The sequence below is a fragment of the Phasianus colchicus genome, chromosome 6 (assembly GCF_987193195.1).
Source record: "Phasianus colchicus chromosome 6, bPhaCol1.hap1.1, whole genome shotgun sequence".
In the NCBI taxonomy this organism is placed as follows: Eukaryota; Metazoa; Chordata; class Aves; order Galliformes; family Phasianidae; genus Phasianus; species Phasianus colchicus.
In genome coordinates this window covers 36,518,891-36,534,673 of record NC_143441.1, presented here as the reverse complement: position 1 = coordinate 36,534,673, position 15,783 = coordinate 36,518,891, and the positions used below count along the sequence as shown (strand labels likewise).

Below are 15,783 nucleotides of genomic sequence, written 5' to 3'. Positions count from 1 at the left end.
TGGTGCTACACCCTGTCCACAAAGAGAACACAAAAGAAATTCATCAGGAAATTATGCACATTTCACTAATCGTTCCCTGCAAAGGAAAAAAAAGAAAATATTCACAAAATACTATCTACATTAAATTGCCATCACCAGCTTAACTGTCAGACATCTGAACTTACTGTGTGCTGCCCTGGTACTCAAGAATCATTTGAATCCGGTAAGTCCTGAGGAATTGTTTAGATAACTGCAAACTCCCCAGCTTCTCACCATGTAAAAAATCAGTGTCATCCTTCCTCTTTTGATTGTCCCTCCTCAGCACAAGAACACAGCTGTCCAGAAGTTTCAAGTTTCATCTTCTTAAGCCCTTTCAGTTGTGATGGATCCCAAACTGCAGTCTATAAACAGCCTTAGGTACATCATTGGTTATGAACTGGTACATTTCCTAATTTCCATCATTAAAATACAAGGCAGTTCAGTGAACTTAGAAAATACAAAGAAATTATTCTCCAGAGTGTAACATCTGGTACAAAGGAGGAAAAAAGCACTCTTTTCAAGTGCAAGGCATGTAAGAACTGGAGGCAAAACCAAAACCCATTAATCTACCTCCACCCCCATGCTCAAAACAAAAACTAGAAAAAATACCTTATGGTGCTTCACATTAGCAAGATACACATCAGAGACATTTCCCATTTATTTTGTTTGCTGTTTTTTAGCAAAAAATCAAAATAATCCTTTCTTTTTTTTTCCACTTTCAGCAGAAACACTGAAGGATATTTTCAGCATTGTTAGTTCCAGGGTTTTTATACCTTTCCCATCCCATTTTATTTGAGTTCCTATCAAGTATAACTATTCTGCCCCATTGAACCAATATCTGAGTTTTTTTAGTTATAACTAAAATTATCACAATCAAACTTACACAGTACACTTGAACTGAAGGAGCTGAGTGGGGAGACAACTAGCTCTGCGCTCCCATAGCAAACCCTCTACTGGCCCTAGTCACATCCCTGGCATGACCATGAGTGGCCCCCAGGCTTTCTAAGTTCCTGTTCAGTCCCCAGGAATCTGCTGGCACCCACAAACCACTGGAACACAGCCATCACCCCTCCCTCAGTGTTGCAAGGAAATGAGGTAGAGTTGGACATATTGGCCCTAAACCACCTGGCAATTTCCTTTCATGGAGAAATTCCTACCGTCTAGTCGGAGCTTATCTGCACTGTCGGAGGAATGAGTCAAAATCCCACCTGTGATGCTTCACTCATGCTGCGCTGTGGAGGCTGCTCACACTGTGCCCTTAATTCTCACCGTGAGAACACAGTGAGGTCGAGGGTTAGCAACTGGTCTGGATGAAGAGCTAATGCAAAACTGTCCTTCTCAGGGATGAGAGAATCTGTGTTTGAAGCTGGCAAAGAAGTCCCTTGTTTTATCCAAATGGGTCACCACAGCCCTGAACTTTCATTGTCAGCTCAGTTTTCACTGGATGAGATTTTGTTCAATTTGTCCTCTTATTTCTGCAGGGAAAGCCTCCATCCTATGTCTCAGCAGTTGAATGAATACTAGTTCACCTCACAAAGCATAAAATAATATCTGTAACAGATGCTACTGTTTCTAAATTTTTAAAAATGAATATAAATCTGGCTACCGCTTTTAAGGAACATAAAAATGTTATTAAAATTGCTGTGTTATGGTTTCAAATTCTGTGTGAGTCATATGAATCACTTTTGGATACCACATCACTAACTTCTGGATATGCGTGGAGTGCAAAACAAGGAAGAAAATGAAGATAGTATTTGTTTTCCTTTTTCTAAAATGATAGCTGCCTTTCTCATAAACAAACACTGCATACTGCAATTCCAACCTCAGTAAAACTCTATCTACTGCATGTGTGCTGGAACACATCTTGACTATTTTTAAAGACAGTAAGGGACATTTTGATGTTCAGTTTAATTCAGGACAATGAATTTTCTCATCAGTGAAGAAAAAAATTAAAACAAGCACATTCTAAAATTTGTATCTCACAGTTTAGATTTCCTTCCACACAGCTGAGTAAAATAAATGTCTCTCCATTCAGGTACAAACATGACCACTTAAGTTAACTTAAACAGTAAAATTCCATAACAGTTCATCAGCCTCTTATCAAATGTCTGGGTAAGTGGCTGAAAAGATATTTCAATCCAAGTAGAAAGGGAAAAATATTTTCAATGTCTCATGTAAAATATGCTATTATTTTACTCTTGCAACACTGCAGCACACAAACATTCCTTCAAGTCACATTTTTAGTACTTAAAAGCATTATATGAACTTTAAAATTGGTATGAACTCCAAAATTCTCCTCATCTCAGCAGCTTATTATCCAAATAGCAGAACGCTGTATAAAGTGCTCCACTGGCAGCAGCTATAAATATGCTTCCTTTGCATAAACAGGGCAAAACTCCCATCCTCTTCTAGCATCAGTATAAGAGATTTCCACGGATATGCTGTGGGAGAAAGATTTTCCCCAGGACTGCTGTTGCTGGGGCTCACCTCACTCCCTTTTCTGGCTACGTTTATGTCACTGTTGGCACAGGACAGCCAAGGGACACCAACTGACACCACGGCCTGGCCCACTCAGCTAACAGCACAGGTCTGCAAGATCATCTGCACTCCCACAGCCATCCTTCCCAACCCCAGGGTCTTCAGTCTCATCACTGCATGGGGATGGAACAATCCTGGAACTCAGCTAAGGGAAATAGTTTAAAAATACTGGTTCTATGCAGGAAAAAAAAAAAAAAAAAGATAATGTTAATTCAAATATACAAAGTGTTTGCATTTCAGTAGCATGCATTCAAATGTCAGCCTCACTTCAGCACTCCATGGATGGAGCAGTGCTAAACCAAGGAGTGGTCCTGGAAAGAAGGGGTTCATAGGCTTTGATCCCTTCAGACCATGAAGAAATGAACAGAAAGTTCATTCAGAAAGAGATGACAAAACTGAGGTTTCATCAAGTGGTGGGACAAAGCATAGGATGGGTATTTGCAGAGAGGATAGGCAGTGAGATCGTGGAGATGGAAAGAAAGAAAACCAATATCTTAATCCAGTGTGCTTCTCAAAGAGCTTTACAACCTCAGTCACTTTGCTTCACACTGATTACCATGCAATTTAAAAAGTTTTCCATTAGCCTTGACTTATTCAGTGTTTATGCAGCCCTAGCAATCCACAGCCTGAGAACAGGGCACGTCACTTTGCAGGCAGAAATGACAATGACCCAGGCCAAGCAGAAGATCCCAACATAAGCAGCATCAAAAGTACATCTCCCAGGAGCCACAAAGCCCTGCACACAACCTGCACTTTTCACAGGGAACAAGGCCAACACCCAGGAACAGTACAGAAAGACAAACCCAGGATGCCATAACACATGGCAAGGTGGCATTTCATATTTTTGTTGTTTACATTTGGAGTAATTAATTAGTTGACTCCATCGCCCACATCATAAAGTGTGTCATTATTAGCAAAGCTCACAATGCTTCTGTCAAGTCACATTCAGCCCCAGCAAAGAACTCTAATAAAGACTGACTATATATCTGACTCATCAGTACTTCTCTGGATGCTTTGCTTTCCTATAGCTACTTATTTCATGTCAGATGGAAAACGAAAATACTTCTAATAAAAACTGACACATACATTATATCTTCTATTGTGATAAGAAAACACCCATTCCTTTCAAAAGGGAGAGATTGTTGGTTGTAATGAAAGTTACAGGGAATTTGACATACTCTAAGCAAGAAGAAATGTTTAAGATCTCAATTATCCAGAAAAGTAATTTTATTCTTTAGAAAATTTCTACTTAAAGTTTCCTCTTTTTATGGGGTCTCATGAATGATGTTTTGGTGCCAGAACAAGATAGCCCTGTTAGCCAAGATTTTCTGTGCTGGTGAGAGAACCCCAAGATCACAGTGTTATTCTTGACTCATCTTTTCAAATGAATCTGTAATATTACAGCTGAAAAAAAAAAAAAACAAATGTGGATAGGTCTTGATATTAAAGAAGGTACTCATGGAAAGATGGACTTCAGAGTATTCCAGTATTTCCACTTTTGGTTTGAAGTGCAATTAAAATGAATAAATAAAAATAGAAGTTTTAAAGGATGCATGCTGAGTCTGGGACTCAATTTAGATTTATTTTTATTCTTGATTTATTTAGACTGAAATTTCAGGGGAAAAAAAAAAAAAGAACAGAAAAAATCATTTTAATTTCTCAATAAAAATATCTCTTTTTTTAAAAATGCATGCCCTTTGCATTTAAACACCATCAAAAGACTGATAAGCCTGGAGATGAGCTCCTCTGCTCATGTGCAGAGTCAGCGCAGCTGGCAGACTGCAAACCTTTGTGCAGGCACAAACTTGGAGAGTCTACCATGGGGACACGAGGAAAATAATAGTTCTTGTGCTTGTTACTGTCAAGCTTACTACTGCTTACTGCAATCACCTGATACTTACAAATGCAGACTGTCTAAACCAGACAAAGTATAGACTGAACTCAAACAACTTTTTGAAAAAAAAAAAAAGCTTAGCTTTTACCATAAATTTGATTTTGCTCAAACCAGAAGCAAGGTCTAAGAAAGCGAGAAAGACAGGCATTACAGAAAGCAAGCAAAGATGGCTAACAATTTCACAACCAACAATGCTATCTCTTGCCTCAGACAACTGGAAATTACAGATGGCAAAGAAATTTTATTTTTTCCTGATGAGTTCGATAAAGAAAGTTTTAAAAGAAAGCTATCCATTCACCCATAAGTGTGCTTTAAAACAAATATTGCTCAGATTGCCCCTGGAACCATTAGCCAAAAAAGTAAACTATCCATACAGCAGTGATGACTGCCACACTTACTTCCAGCTGGGTTACACACAGCCAAATCAAAGCCTAATTTTCCCAGCCACAGACACACAAACCTCCTGTACATCATTCATGGCATATTTTCCAGCTACTAAAATTCAGCTCCTAAGCACCAGCAGCTTTCTGCGGCGCTCACCTCAGTCCCTGGGGTCTTAAAGCTCCTCTGCTGCAGCAATCAGCTCTGCAGCACAGCAGGACTTCATTTAACCCTTTTAAAAAGAGTGTATGTATGATGCCTTACAGTGAGATCTGTGCTATGCCTTAAGCATAAAGCAGTACACATGCAACACAGTGCTTCCCTTCCTTCTTTATTTCTATATACTGCTGTGATTAGAAGAGTATATCAGGACTTTTTTTCTTTGAGATTTCTTGTATAACTATAGTAAACACAGCGTTTGCCCTTTTCTCTGCTCTGGCCCCATTCCTAACAGAAGCTCTTCATTCTCGGACTCTCACTTCATTCTCGTTCTCTCCAGAAATCTCATTTCTATCTCTATCAGCTTCGTCCTCCAGACGGGCTCCCACTTCTTCTGCAGTGTCAGCAGACAGCAGTCAAAGTGGTGCAATGTCCAATTTTCAGGTATGCTTTTACGTATGACTGAACACTGCTCCATGAAGGATCTTTTGTTCCCTTATTCAATGATGCCCGGGAATAATTTGGTTGTCTCATGATTAAGGTGTACTGTAGTTAAGTTCACATTCAGAAAAATTCACTGTAACCTGACCCATTACTTGCCCACCACAATACACAAAACAACAGGGGCTTTCTGTGGTACCTCACAAAGTGATGCTTCATCCCCGGAGGCATTCAAGGCCAGGCTGGATGTGGCTCTGGGCAGCCTGGTCTGGTGGTTGGCAACACTGCACATAGCAGGGGGGTTGAAACTAGATGATCATTGTGGTCCTTTTCAACCCAGGCCATTCTATGATTCTAAGAATTTCAGGGTTGAACAGTCCTGAGATCTTTAGCGTTGTCAGAACTTTTACTGACATTGGTAAGAATTTTCCCAACAAATACTTGAGGATAAACTCAAAATTTAGGTAACTGTAGAAAAGACTTCTGAATTAAGAGCATCTCAACCCCAAGAAGTTGTTGATGCAGTGACCATTCAGGCTTTTTTTTGCATCTGTTTATGATCTATACATTTGTACTGCAACTAGGATCAATCAATATATATTATTATTTTAATTACAAACGGTAAAGTCTATATACCCTAACTCTTCTGATCATAGTTATTTTTATTGTAGTATTTCCCATAGAACTCAAATTTGTATCTTATGTTTTCAAGGAACCTTCATTTCTAAGATCTAAAGCAATTTTTAAAATTTTTGAAATAGCTCATTGTTATTAACAGTGCTACATGCAAAGACAGCTGGGTCAAACTTAGTTCCTTATGAAAAGTCCCTGAAAAATTAAAATTGTATGAATAGCCAAGAGCCTCAGTTGCATAATGGAGGCAAAGGAGGAACCAATAAATCTCTGTCAGTTATCCCTATTCATCGGTAACTTTTGTTTGACCAAAGTGTATCAGCTAGAAAAGCGACCTGTCATGGTTCAAAGATTTAGTGAGATGAAAAACTTCTTGCTTCCCTTAATAATTTGTCTGAATAATGAATCATTTCTACTGTGAAAAATGTTGTGCATTATTCTTGACTTGAATCTGCCTAACTTTCCAGTTATCCTTAAGTTTGTCTTATGATTTTCATTACTGCTCTAAAGAGCTGATACTAAAACAGTATTTTCTCCTGCTTCAAGGGACTTAAATTTCTTAACTGAGAGAGCCTCCCTATTTTGATAGGGTCAAAGGAATAAAAAAATTGCATGTTTCTCATGCTTTACTTCAACAGGAAGTTTGCAACTTTCTTTTGCTATGCTCCCGTGGTTCAACATCCCTTCAACGAAGTTGAGCCTTAAGCTACCACACATATTTTTGTAATACTGCACATACATCGTCCTAATGACTGTTTTCCTGCAAAATAACTCCTGCTCCTTTTGCAGTAGGAACTCTTGTGAGCACGAAGTTCATAAGATCCTTAAATCTCTTCACTGGGAATCTCCTTCACTGGAACTAGTTAGCAGGGCCCCGGATAACCTAATCTAAGGTCCTGCTTTCTACAGAAGGTCGGACCAGATGGTCTCCAGAGGGCTTTTTTCACAGATTTTGCTGCAATACATCTTCCACTTACTCAACCAGCACTAACTCTAACACTAGTTTCTCTTCACATCTCTATAGAACTATCTGCCAGCATTTTTTTATTGTTGGTGGTAGTATGGGTTTTTTCGAAAATTTTAATAATGAAATATTTGGTAAACAACAGAAAATCTCTTACTAAAATATACTCTCTAAGCTTGGAATACACTGATTTTGCAACAAGTTATTGTGTACCTGACAGGACAATATGTCAAAGTTCTGTGATAGAAGATTTTTAATGCAATTGTTCGGCAGCATGAGCAGAACGAATTTCTTGACCTAACTCCAGATCCCAGTAACTAGCTACATTTCTATAAAAGCAGCCGTATAACATATTCTCAGCAACCATGTCAAGAAGTGACTTGCAGCTACATTTAAATTCTCACAAAAGAAATCTTATTTCGTGATAAATTTGCCTATAAGTATAAAGTAAGTTTGAGCAACCAAACTCAACAATGTTTATGTTTCATCAAATTCAAATTGGCAAGCCAGGATAAGACCACTTTATTACCAACTCTTGAAGCAATCCACTGATGTCTCCAAATGTTAAATGTCACCTCCTTCTCCCTCTGTTTTCCCCAAGGGCAGCAAGCCTCGAGACTGATCATTCTCCCTAAAACCTTCTTGAGGAAATTGAAGATGCTGGACTTCCCCTGCCTGTGTCTGCAGGCAAATGCATTCCAGATTTCAATTTTCCAGATGGAAGAGTGGACGCTATACTGATATCACTGACCAGTGATTTCCCAGGACTAAAATAATGCCAGGTCACACGTTCCAATAGTCCAACTATGTTAGAAGCTACTACAATTCAGGCTTCGCTGCAAGAGGTTGAGGTTGGGAGGAATCATTCTTTTTGATATTTCATCCTTCAGATAATTTCCCAGGAGCTAAAGTAATCTTCTCTATCCAGCTTTCAAGATACTGATACCTAAGCATTTGCTACTGCTAGTCTTTCTGTAAAGCTCACTGTACCTAATAAATGATTTGTGGCAGCCCCTAATGAAGGAGGGAAGACAAAGAACTACCCTGTAAAAATAGCTATAGCAGGAAGAATATGCACCACAGTTTGGTTTCATTCTATTTATCTAATACTGTGGCTGAGCAAAACTCCAAAAAGTTTCTTGACCTGTGAAACAGAATCTGCAAATCCTTAAACAATGAGCTTGTTCTTAATGGTTGGATTAATTCAAATTGTGTAAAACTGCTTAGATTAAGTTTGAACTGCTTTCATGTGAAGTAGCACAGAAATATGTCAAGGAACAAACATAGGTTTTGTCCCGTTGACTCTCAGATTGCTAATTGAGCAAAACAGGGGGAAAAGCCCTGTTATGTGGCCCTGTGATCTTATCCAATATCCTTTCTGTCTAGCAAAATCTGGCAGGAAAGAATGAGCTCTACTGATAAGAAGAAATCTCTCTCTCTCTTTTTCTCTCTTAAGCAAAGGTATAGTAGCCGCTCTCCTTCAAGTCAAACAGAACTCACACCACAGTATTTATTTAAGATTTTTTTTTCAATATGAAGAATTATTAACTTGTTTCAATTGTTTCTTTTTGGATAAGACTAAGAAAAACAAGTACAACTCGCACAACTCAGTGCACTTTGGACTTACAGAAGCAAGCTACAAACATAGCATCACTCAAAAAATGCCACTGAAAAATAGTACCTTTATTGAGAATTCCTTCAGATGCTTTTGAAATCAACTACAATGAGCAACGATTAACCCAGACACTCATCTGAGAAGGTGACGTCAGTTTCATGTTTGCACATTCCAACATATTGAGACCTTCCAGTAAGAGCTTGGTTATCATACCCCATCTACCTTGTCACATGCTTACATGCTGTTTTTAAGAAAGTTAATGGGGAAAAGCAATGCCTTTAGTACGCTGCTGACAAACAACTACACTCCTGTCAGGGATATTTGAGCATTATGCTTAATGTGAGTCTGAAGCAGGAGCTTAGATGAGAAACAACTGGCTATATTCATTTTAGACAAGAACAAAGTGACAGGAGAGATAGGAGATATCATGTGCTGTGGAGCTGGAAAGAGTAGTTCCTGGCAATGCTTGGAGCCTCAATATTCAAATGATCAAATAGCAGAGGTATGGCTATGACTGCCTACCAGTCTCAGTTTCAGTGAGAAAACTGGAAATTTATCCTGTGTTGGAGAACCAAGGCAGTTTAGTCATGTGTTTTTGCTGAGCATAATATCACAATATATTGTTAATCCTGCAGCCTGCACCAGTCATTGGTTTTCAAAATTTTTCTAATGGTCCTGCTCTTAAGCACCCCACCAAACACACCTAGAACTGACTCAAGGCAATCTGAAGAGGCCCCCACACCACTGGTGTCTGATTTAAAAGGCAATATATTACTTAGGACTAATCAAGACTTTTCTTCTTTACACAAGTCTTATTCAACTCTCCCTGAGCAAGAGAACATTTTGAAATGATGACTGCATTTTAAAAGACCTTTGAAAGATCACAGAACTCAGACCTTCAAGTAAGTTTGCAGACCACAGGGGAGACAAGCCAAAAGCAAAGCAGTGGCAGCTACATGAACCTCACTTAAAAGCTTGGCTAACTTTTGTCTGAACATCTTTTTTTACATTTTTTTTTTATTTTCCAGAGGAAGTCAGAAAAGCTGTTCTGATTTCAAAATCTAATGGAGCAGTCCTAAAATTAAAAAGGAGAAAAGCAGTGACAGAAACATTGATATTTTGGCAGTATCTAAGGAAGTATGACAAGTGGAAGTAGAAAGTACAAAACAAAAGAACACATAAATTCTTTTACCACATAAAATACATAGAATTCCACCTTTATCTCACCACCATAAGATACTGAAAGATAATCTAAGCTGCTCTGGTTTTGCCAGGAAGATTCAATGCATCTGTAGGTCTTACTCTATGTTTGGGTTAGTCTGGTGTGTTCAGAATGCAAATCTGAAAGGTTATATATCTCCATCAGAAAAATAACCTTCATAAGAGAGTTATCATATTAAACTAAAGATCTTTCTTCTATCAATTCAGAGTTATTTTCCCCAGTTTTTACAACTAAAAAAATATAGCTGTGATGTATAACAAAAAAGACAAGAAAGACTCCCTTTCTCTCTAGTAGTACACTGCTAATAGGAATTGTAAGAAATCCACAAAAGTTTATTAAAAAATGATAATGAGAATCTTCTCACAATCTTCCCAGAATCTTCTGTTTGAACTTGTGATCTTCTTTTATAATTATTTCCTTAGTTCTCCTTTTATAAACTATTTAAACTTTCCCTAACTTTCAAGTCAGCTTTGTCTATATAACACAGCCACAGAAAAATCTGCCAAATACAGTGTAAGAGCAACTATTCTCAAACATTCTGTATGTTGAAAAAACCATCTCTAAGACAGGTTTAACTCATGCAAAGACAAGACCAAACTTGTGAGTTCAGAGCTTCTATAAAATAAAGCAATACCTCCTGCCAGAGCATGAGGAAAAAAAGACATCTCAACTCAAAATATGGCAGCAGAAGCAAGAGAAGAGAGGTGAAAAAAGCAATTCACTCATCTTCATCTAGAACCTTTGTACTAGATGTCTTCTGTTTGCTAACTCCTTCAATTCAGAAGGAGCACACAAAGTAGCAGAGTATTCCAGAGTCCTGGAAGACTTCCAATGAATAGATTATGCAGATTACACCTTACATATCAATACTCTCTATAATTAGAGAAGAAAGCAAGCTGGTTTTTGGACAGTGTATGACAAATTTTAAAACCTGGAGATGAAATCAAATTGTACTTTAACATGGTGCAAGGGAAGCCTTTCTTTGGCAGACCTTCAGTCTCTCCCTCAAGAGCATGTGACAACTAGTGAGGTAACCTAGAGCTTTGTGCCTTTCAAAAATCAACCTAGAGACATGTACAGACAAAAGAATAATAAAAATGAACTTGAGAACATTCCTTCTTCCAGGGAGAAGTCTTATAAAAAAACTGATCAAAAAACTTCTATTAACTCTTATACCAGCCCCACACAGGAAAGCCCTGGCTCTTCATCAGAGCTGTACCTGGCTGACAGAAGAGGCCCCAGAGGAGCAGCAAAGAGCTGAAAGGCTCCTTTTTCTTCTTGGTTGGGCCACAGGAGTATTAGCGGCTGCCTCCTCCTCAAAATCCATTTCCTTGGTAGCCGGGTGCCGTCGGCATTGAGCAGCAGAGTCAGGAGCAGCAGCACTCATCTTCTGCACAGGACAGATATCTTATAGGTGTGCATATGCAGCAGAGCCTCATCTGATGTGAAATTTCTTTGCACATCCGGGTGTATGAATGACTCACATAGAAAAAAATACTGGTTTCTCATGGTTGCATGCTTGCATAGGGGTGGGGATTGAGCACATTTGCACGAGCTAGACCTACCCTTTTGTGACAGGATTAATGCCTGAGACCAAGTACTTCATGATTGAGCAACAAAAACGAGCGTAAAACATGCACAGAAAAAAAGAGCTCTAAAAGACTGCTATCAGAGTAATACAAACAGTTAATGCTATGGTAAAAACTCCTAAGGAATGAAGCTCCAGCAATACCCAAGCATCACACACGACCTCCACAATGGCCTTGCATTACTGAAAGTTATTCATCAGCCTGGGAGGAAACTTGACTCCTACTCACAGCAAGGTCCTAGGATTGTATGAGATTAGCCCAGTTGCTCAGGATGGGATCAGGGCCCTCGCAGGGAGCCCTGTCCTGCAGCAGCACCCATCAGCTGCCAGCACTGGGAGCTGAAGTTGTCCGGGAGCCAAGGAAGAGCAGCAGCAGGTGTGTGGGGTCCACACACACAGGAACGCCGTGTGCTGGAGCATCCGGTGCTGAAACATTTGACAAAAATAAAGTAAAAGGGAAGTACACATGAGCCAGAAATTAGATGCTTGTATCTGATACCAGAGGAAGGGAGCGTTGGACAGACAACCTGCCACAAGATTAAGCCAGCTTTGCTGCAGTCAGCAGGAACACTGTCATTGACATCACTATGAGCAGCACTTGGGCCAAGAAAAACATTTTGTGATCTGCTCCTCCACACCCCATCCCACCCAGCTCTTCTGCAAAATTTGTAAGGGAGAAGTTCTCCACCAACTTCCAGAAAGCTTTTGAGGTTGTTTCTATTATGTGCTTTCATTTACATTCTCCAGCGACAGCGTATCCTGCAGTCCCTGGGCTGCATCGTGCAGAAAACCTTCTCACCCCTCCGTGCTCTCATGCCAAGGGCCAGCAACAGGCACCACCCTGCTTGCATCCCCTTCAGTAGAGGCCAAAGTTATAGCAGCTTGGATGAGCAGCTGAAAAACTGACAGAAACAGCCAGCATCTTCAATAAGGAGCAAAGCCCTCAAACCACTGCCAGGAGTTACTGCCATATGACAGTACCCAAAATTCTGCAGTGACTCCAGCCCAAGCACAGAGAACATTGAGGCTGGCCCACAACTTTGCCTAGGAAATGGCTGAAATTTAATACTGTCTTTTCAATGGCAATGACTGCAAAACTATTACACAAGTTAAGTACAAAATACTGTTGGTTTGTTTTTTTTTTTTTGAATAAATAATATGCCGAATAAAAAAGTCAAATTAACTCAGAACACCAGTGAGTTTTTGGTGTGTGTTTCTTAAAGACTTCTAAGAAAAAAATACAGCTTAGATAATGAAGAAATGAAACAATCATTTCTCCTTTAAAAAACAGGCAATAAAACAGCTTTTTAGTATCTACTGGAATTTTTATAAATATCCTTGTTTTTCAGGCATACATTTTTTAAAGAAGTGTCTAATTTATATGTCCACTTTTATTTTTTCTTACATTCTGCTAAAAAAATCTCCCTTCTAAATATTTATTTTTATTTAAATCAACCAATCAATGCCACTCAATTATCTATTTATTCAGTCAATGAGAAGCAAGTGACATTTCTTCTTATTCTAATCAAAGTCAAATATTTGTTCTTTCTGTGAGTAATTTATTACTAATTACAATAGTCTGATGTATGGTATTTTATGTTACTAAAAATAGAGCTACAGATGAATAAATGCAGCTAAAATTATGCTTTCAAAGCACAGTGGTATAAAGTCCAGAGCTCATACATAGACATAGACAACGGGTTTGCTTCCAGACTTTGGACACCCACATACCCACAAAATAGGAGCAAATTGGAAAAGCCTTCTGCTTGCTTATTCATCTGGTGGTTAGTGTATCTGGTAATGAATTCACCAAGTAATACATAAAAGCAGACTCAACTACTTTCCAATATAAAAAATGTTCTAACTTGCTGGTTCTCAGTTTACTTCTTTCCTTTGCTGCCTTCCATGGAAGACAGCCCTCTCCCTCCAGACTGAAAAAAATGCTTCATTGATTGAATTACTATTTTGAATTCAATCAATATAAGAGCATGGAGACAGTCTGCTAAATAGAAATGTGATTAAAAGCAATTAAAATCAAAAATATTCTCAAAACTTCTCAGTTGAGCTCCCATATTTAATATCATTAGACACAAAGAAGTCAAAAACTTAGCAATACAAAACAGAATTGGACATTTATATAGGTACGAAGAAGATCCAGTCTAATGACTAACATGAATAATGTTTCCGAAGACAAAATAAATTTTAAGCTGGCAGACAAAATAGTCTGTAGCTACTAACAAACAGAGCATGCGTGATGTGCACAGCTGACTATCTACCATCCATCTCCTCAAGAACCCATATGGCAGAAGCTATAAAAAAAAATCAGTCTCTGTAGATTTCAGGAGGGACCCAACATTATCTCCTTAACAATTAATTTTTTGTAGACTTTCTTCCTTTTAAGCAAAGTGTACCTATGGCTGTGTACTAACCAGAGGGTGAAAATCTAAACTTAAATGAAGAACATTGCTCAGTGCTTACTAATGCAGTAATCTCCATGTGAAGGGCAGGAATCACTACAATCCACAGCACGTGAGGCCACATGAAATGCAGCAGTAAAAAAGGTACTAATTAATAGCAGAAAAAAATAACAAAAAAAGGACCCTTTAAAACAGAGACTTGGAAAACAAATCTCATCCAACTAGAAGTCTTTCTGTTGGCTTGACCTGCCAAGATGCAAAACATAATGCTACCTGATTCTGAATTTACTTAACTGGCACAATTACCACTATTGAGTGAACGTTAAAAACACTTCAGTGGCTGCTGTCAGAGCCACAGTTGTTGCCTGCAATTCTAACAGTAGCACTGTTTCTCCTGAAGGAAATTGTAATGTTCATAAGAGATTTGTTTGTCTTATTTAATCTTGTTCTCTTATTTAAGCCCACAAAAGAGATTTAAATCACAGGGATTATAGTTAAACCAAGTAAATTAATCAGGTGACTTCAGTGTAATCTACCTTTGTTAAAAAATCAACTGAAAAATGCTGTAGTACAGCAGCAATGGTCCAGAGGTGCATTTACTTTGCTAATGACTGACATAAATATGAGCTCCCCTCCCAAGTGACAACGTGCAAAGAGCACAAAAATGTTCCCAGTGGAAAGCTGATAGGTTTACTAGGCTGAAAAAAGAACAACCAAGCACATTCATAACCATTTGCAGGGAAATGGTCTTGAGACAGAGCAAATATTCATAAACATTGAAGTTGATTACAGGCCACGGAAGGAACCAAGGACCAGGGAAGCAACACCGTCACCTCAGCTCTACCACCAGCATGGTCTGCTGTCCTCACAAAACACCTTCACCTGAGTGCCAAACACCTTCACCTATCTGCCAAGGAAGAGATCCCAACACCTTCACTAATACCTCCAGAACTATGCATGAGACAGAGAGGTAGCTCAGTAGCAACACAATCAGAAATGTCAATATATTAGTGCTTCATGTCTCCAGTGCCATTCTTTGTTGAGTGTGAAACATATCACCTCAGGTGCTCTGGTTTAAAAGCAGAGTTGGAAGAGGAAGCACTGTCAAAGCAACCTTTCACAGCAATCCACTTTTGCAGGATATGTAAAGAAAGAGTGGAACACTAAGCTTTCTGATTGCCACAGTTTGAGGGAAGTTCAACAGCCACAGCTCTATCCCTGGGCAGAGGCTTTAAGAAGCAGGCTACAGCAGCATGGGGTCAGGCCTCCTGAGGCTTTGCCATCAAGGAGACAGGAGCACAAGGTCCTCACGGCCAGAAAGAGCACGAAGGAGCTCAATTTTGCAGTCCTGAGATGAGGTTCATTAAGCAGTTGGCCTGAGGAGCTCACCACACAGCTATTGAGACTGAACTCCGTAACACATCATTGCCCAGAAGCTCAACTTCAAAGGAAAAATATAAGGTTTGCCTATCCCAAAGTCCTTCAAGCCTTCTCGGAGGAATGCAGGTCTCAAGCACAAGTTCAGAGAGACAGGCTATGCCTGTCCCACAGGCTGGTCACTGCCAAGCCACTCTGCAGGACACAGATCCCACTGTCCAGCACCACTGAGCTATTCCTGACCCCATCCACCAAATGAGGCTCTGCTGGCTGTCTTCATGCACTTTCCAGTTACCCACCGAAGCAGCTCAGAAACCACCAGGACTACAATGAGTATGTGCAAAAAACCATCTATAAACACCTCCAGATTTATTTTGCTGGAAAAGCTTAAGTTTCTGAAACCTAAGGAATCTCAGGTGCCTACATTAACTGGGAGAGGTTTCCATGGGTAACTCTCTTGAATGCAGCTGCCTGGACTTTGTTTTAACAGAGAATTAAGTCCTAAATTCCTTACTGGATCTAGACATAAGCACCTA

General features: G+C 39.3%; 1 protein-coding gene across 14 annotated transcripts in view; it reads right to left on the bottom strand.

Annotated features, from left to right (window-relative positions):
* The window catches only part of KIAA1217 (KIAA1217 ortholog), a 345,028-nt gene that overhangs the window by 147,008 nt on the left and 182,237 nt on the right, over positions 1-15,783 (bottom strand). The window contains exon 1 of one of the 14 annotated variants that reach the window (XM_090142973.1): positions 1,227-1,501. The exons of 12 other annotated variants lie outside the window; for them this stretch is intronic. In XM_090142973.1, coding sequence (XP_089999099.1) covers positions 1,227-1,244 — 18 coding nt within the window. In that variant the 5' untranslated portion in view covers positions 1,245-1,501. Of the gene's footprint in view, positions 1-164; positions 252-1,226; positions 1,502-15,783 lie in introns of those variants that run through there. One more of the 14 variants, XM_090142975.1, reaches the window with a different exon arrangement.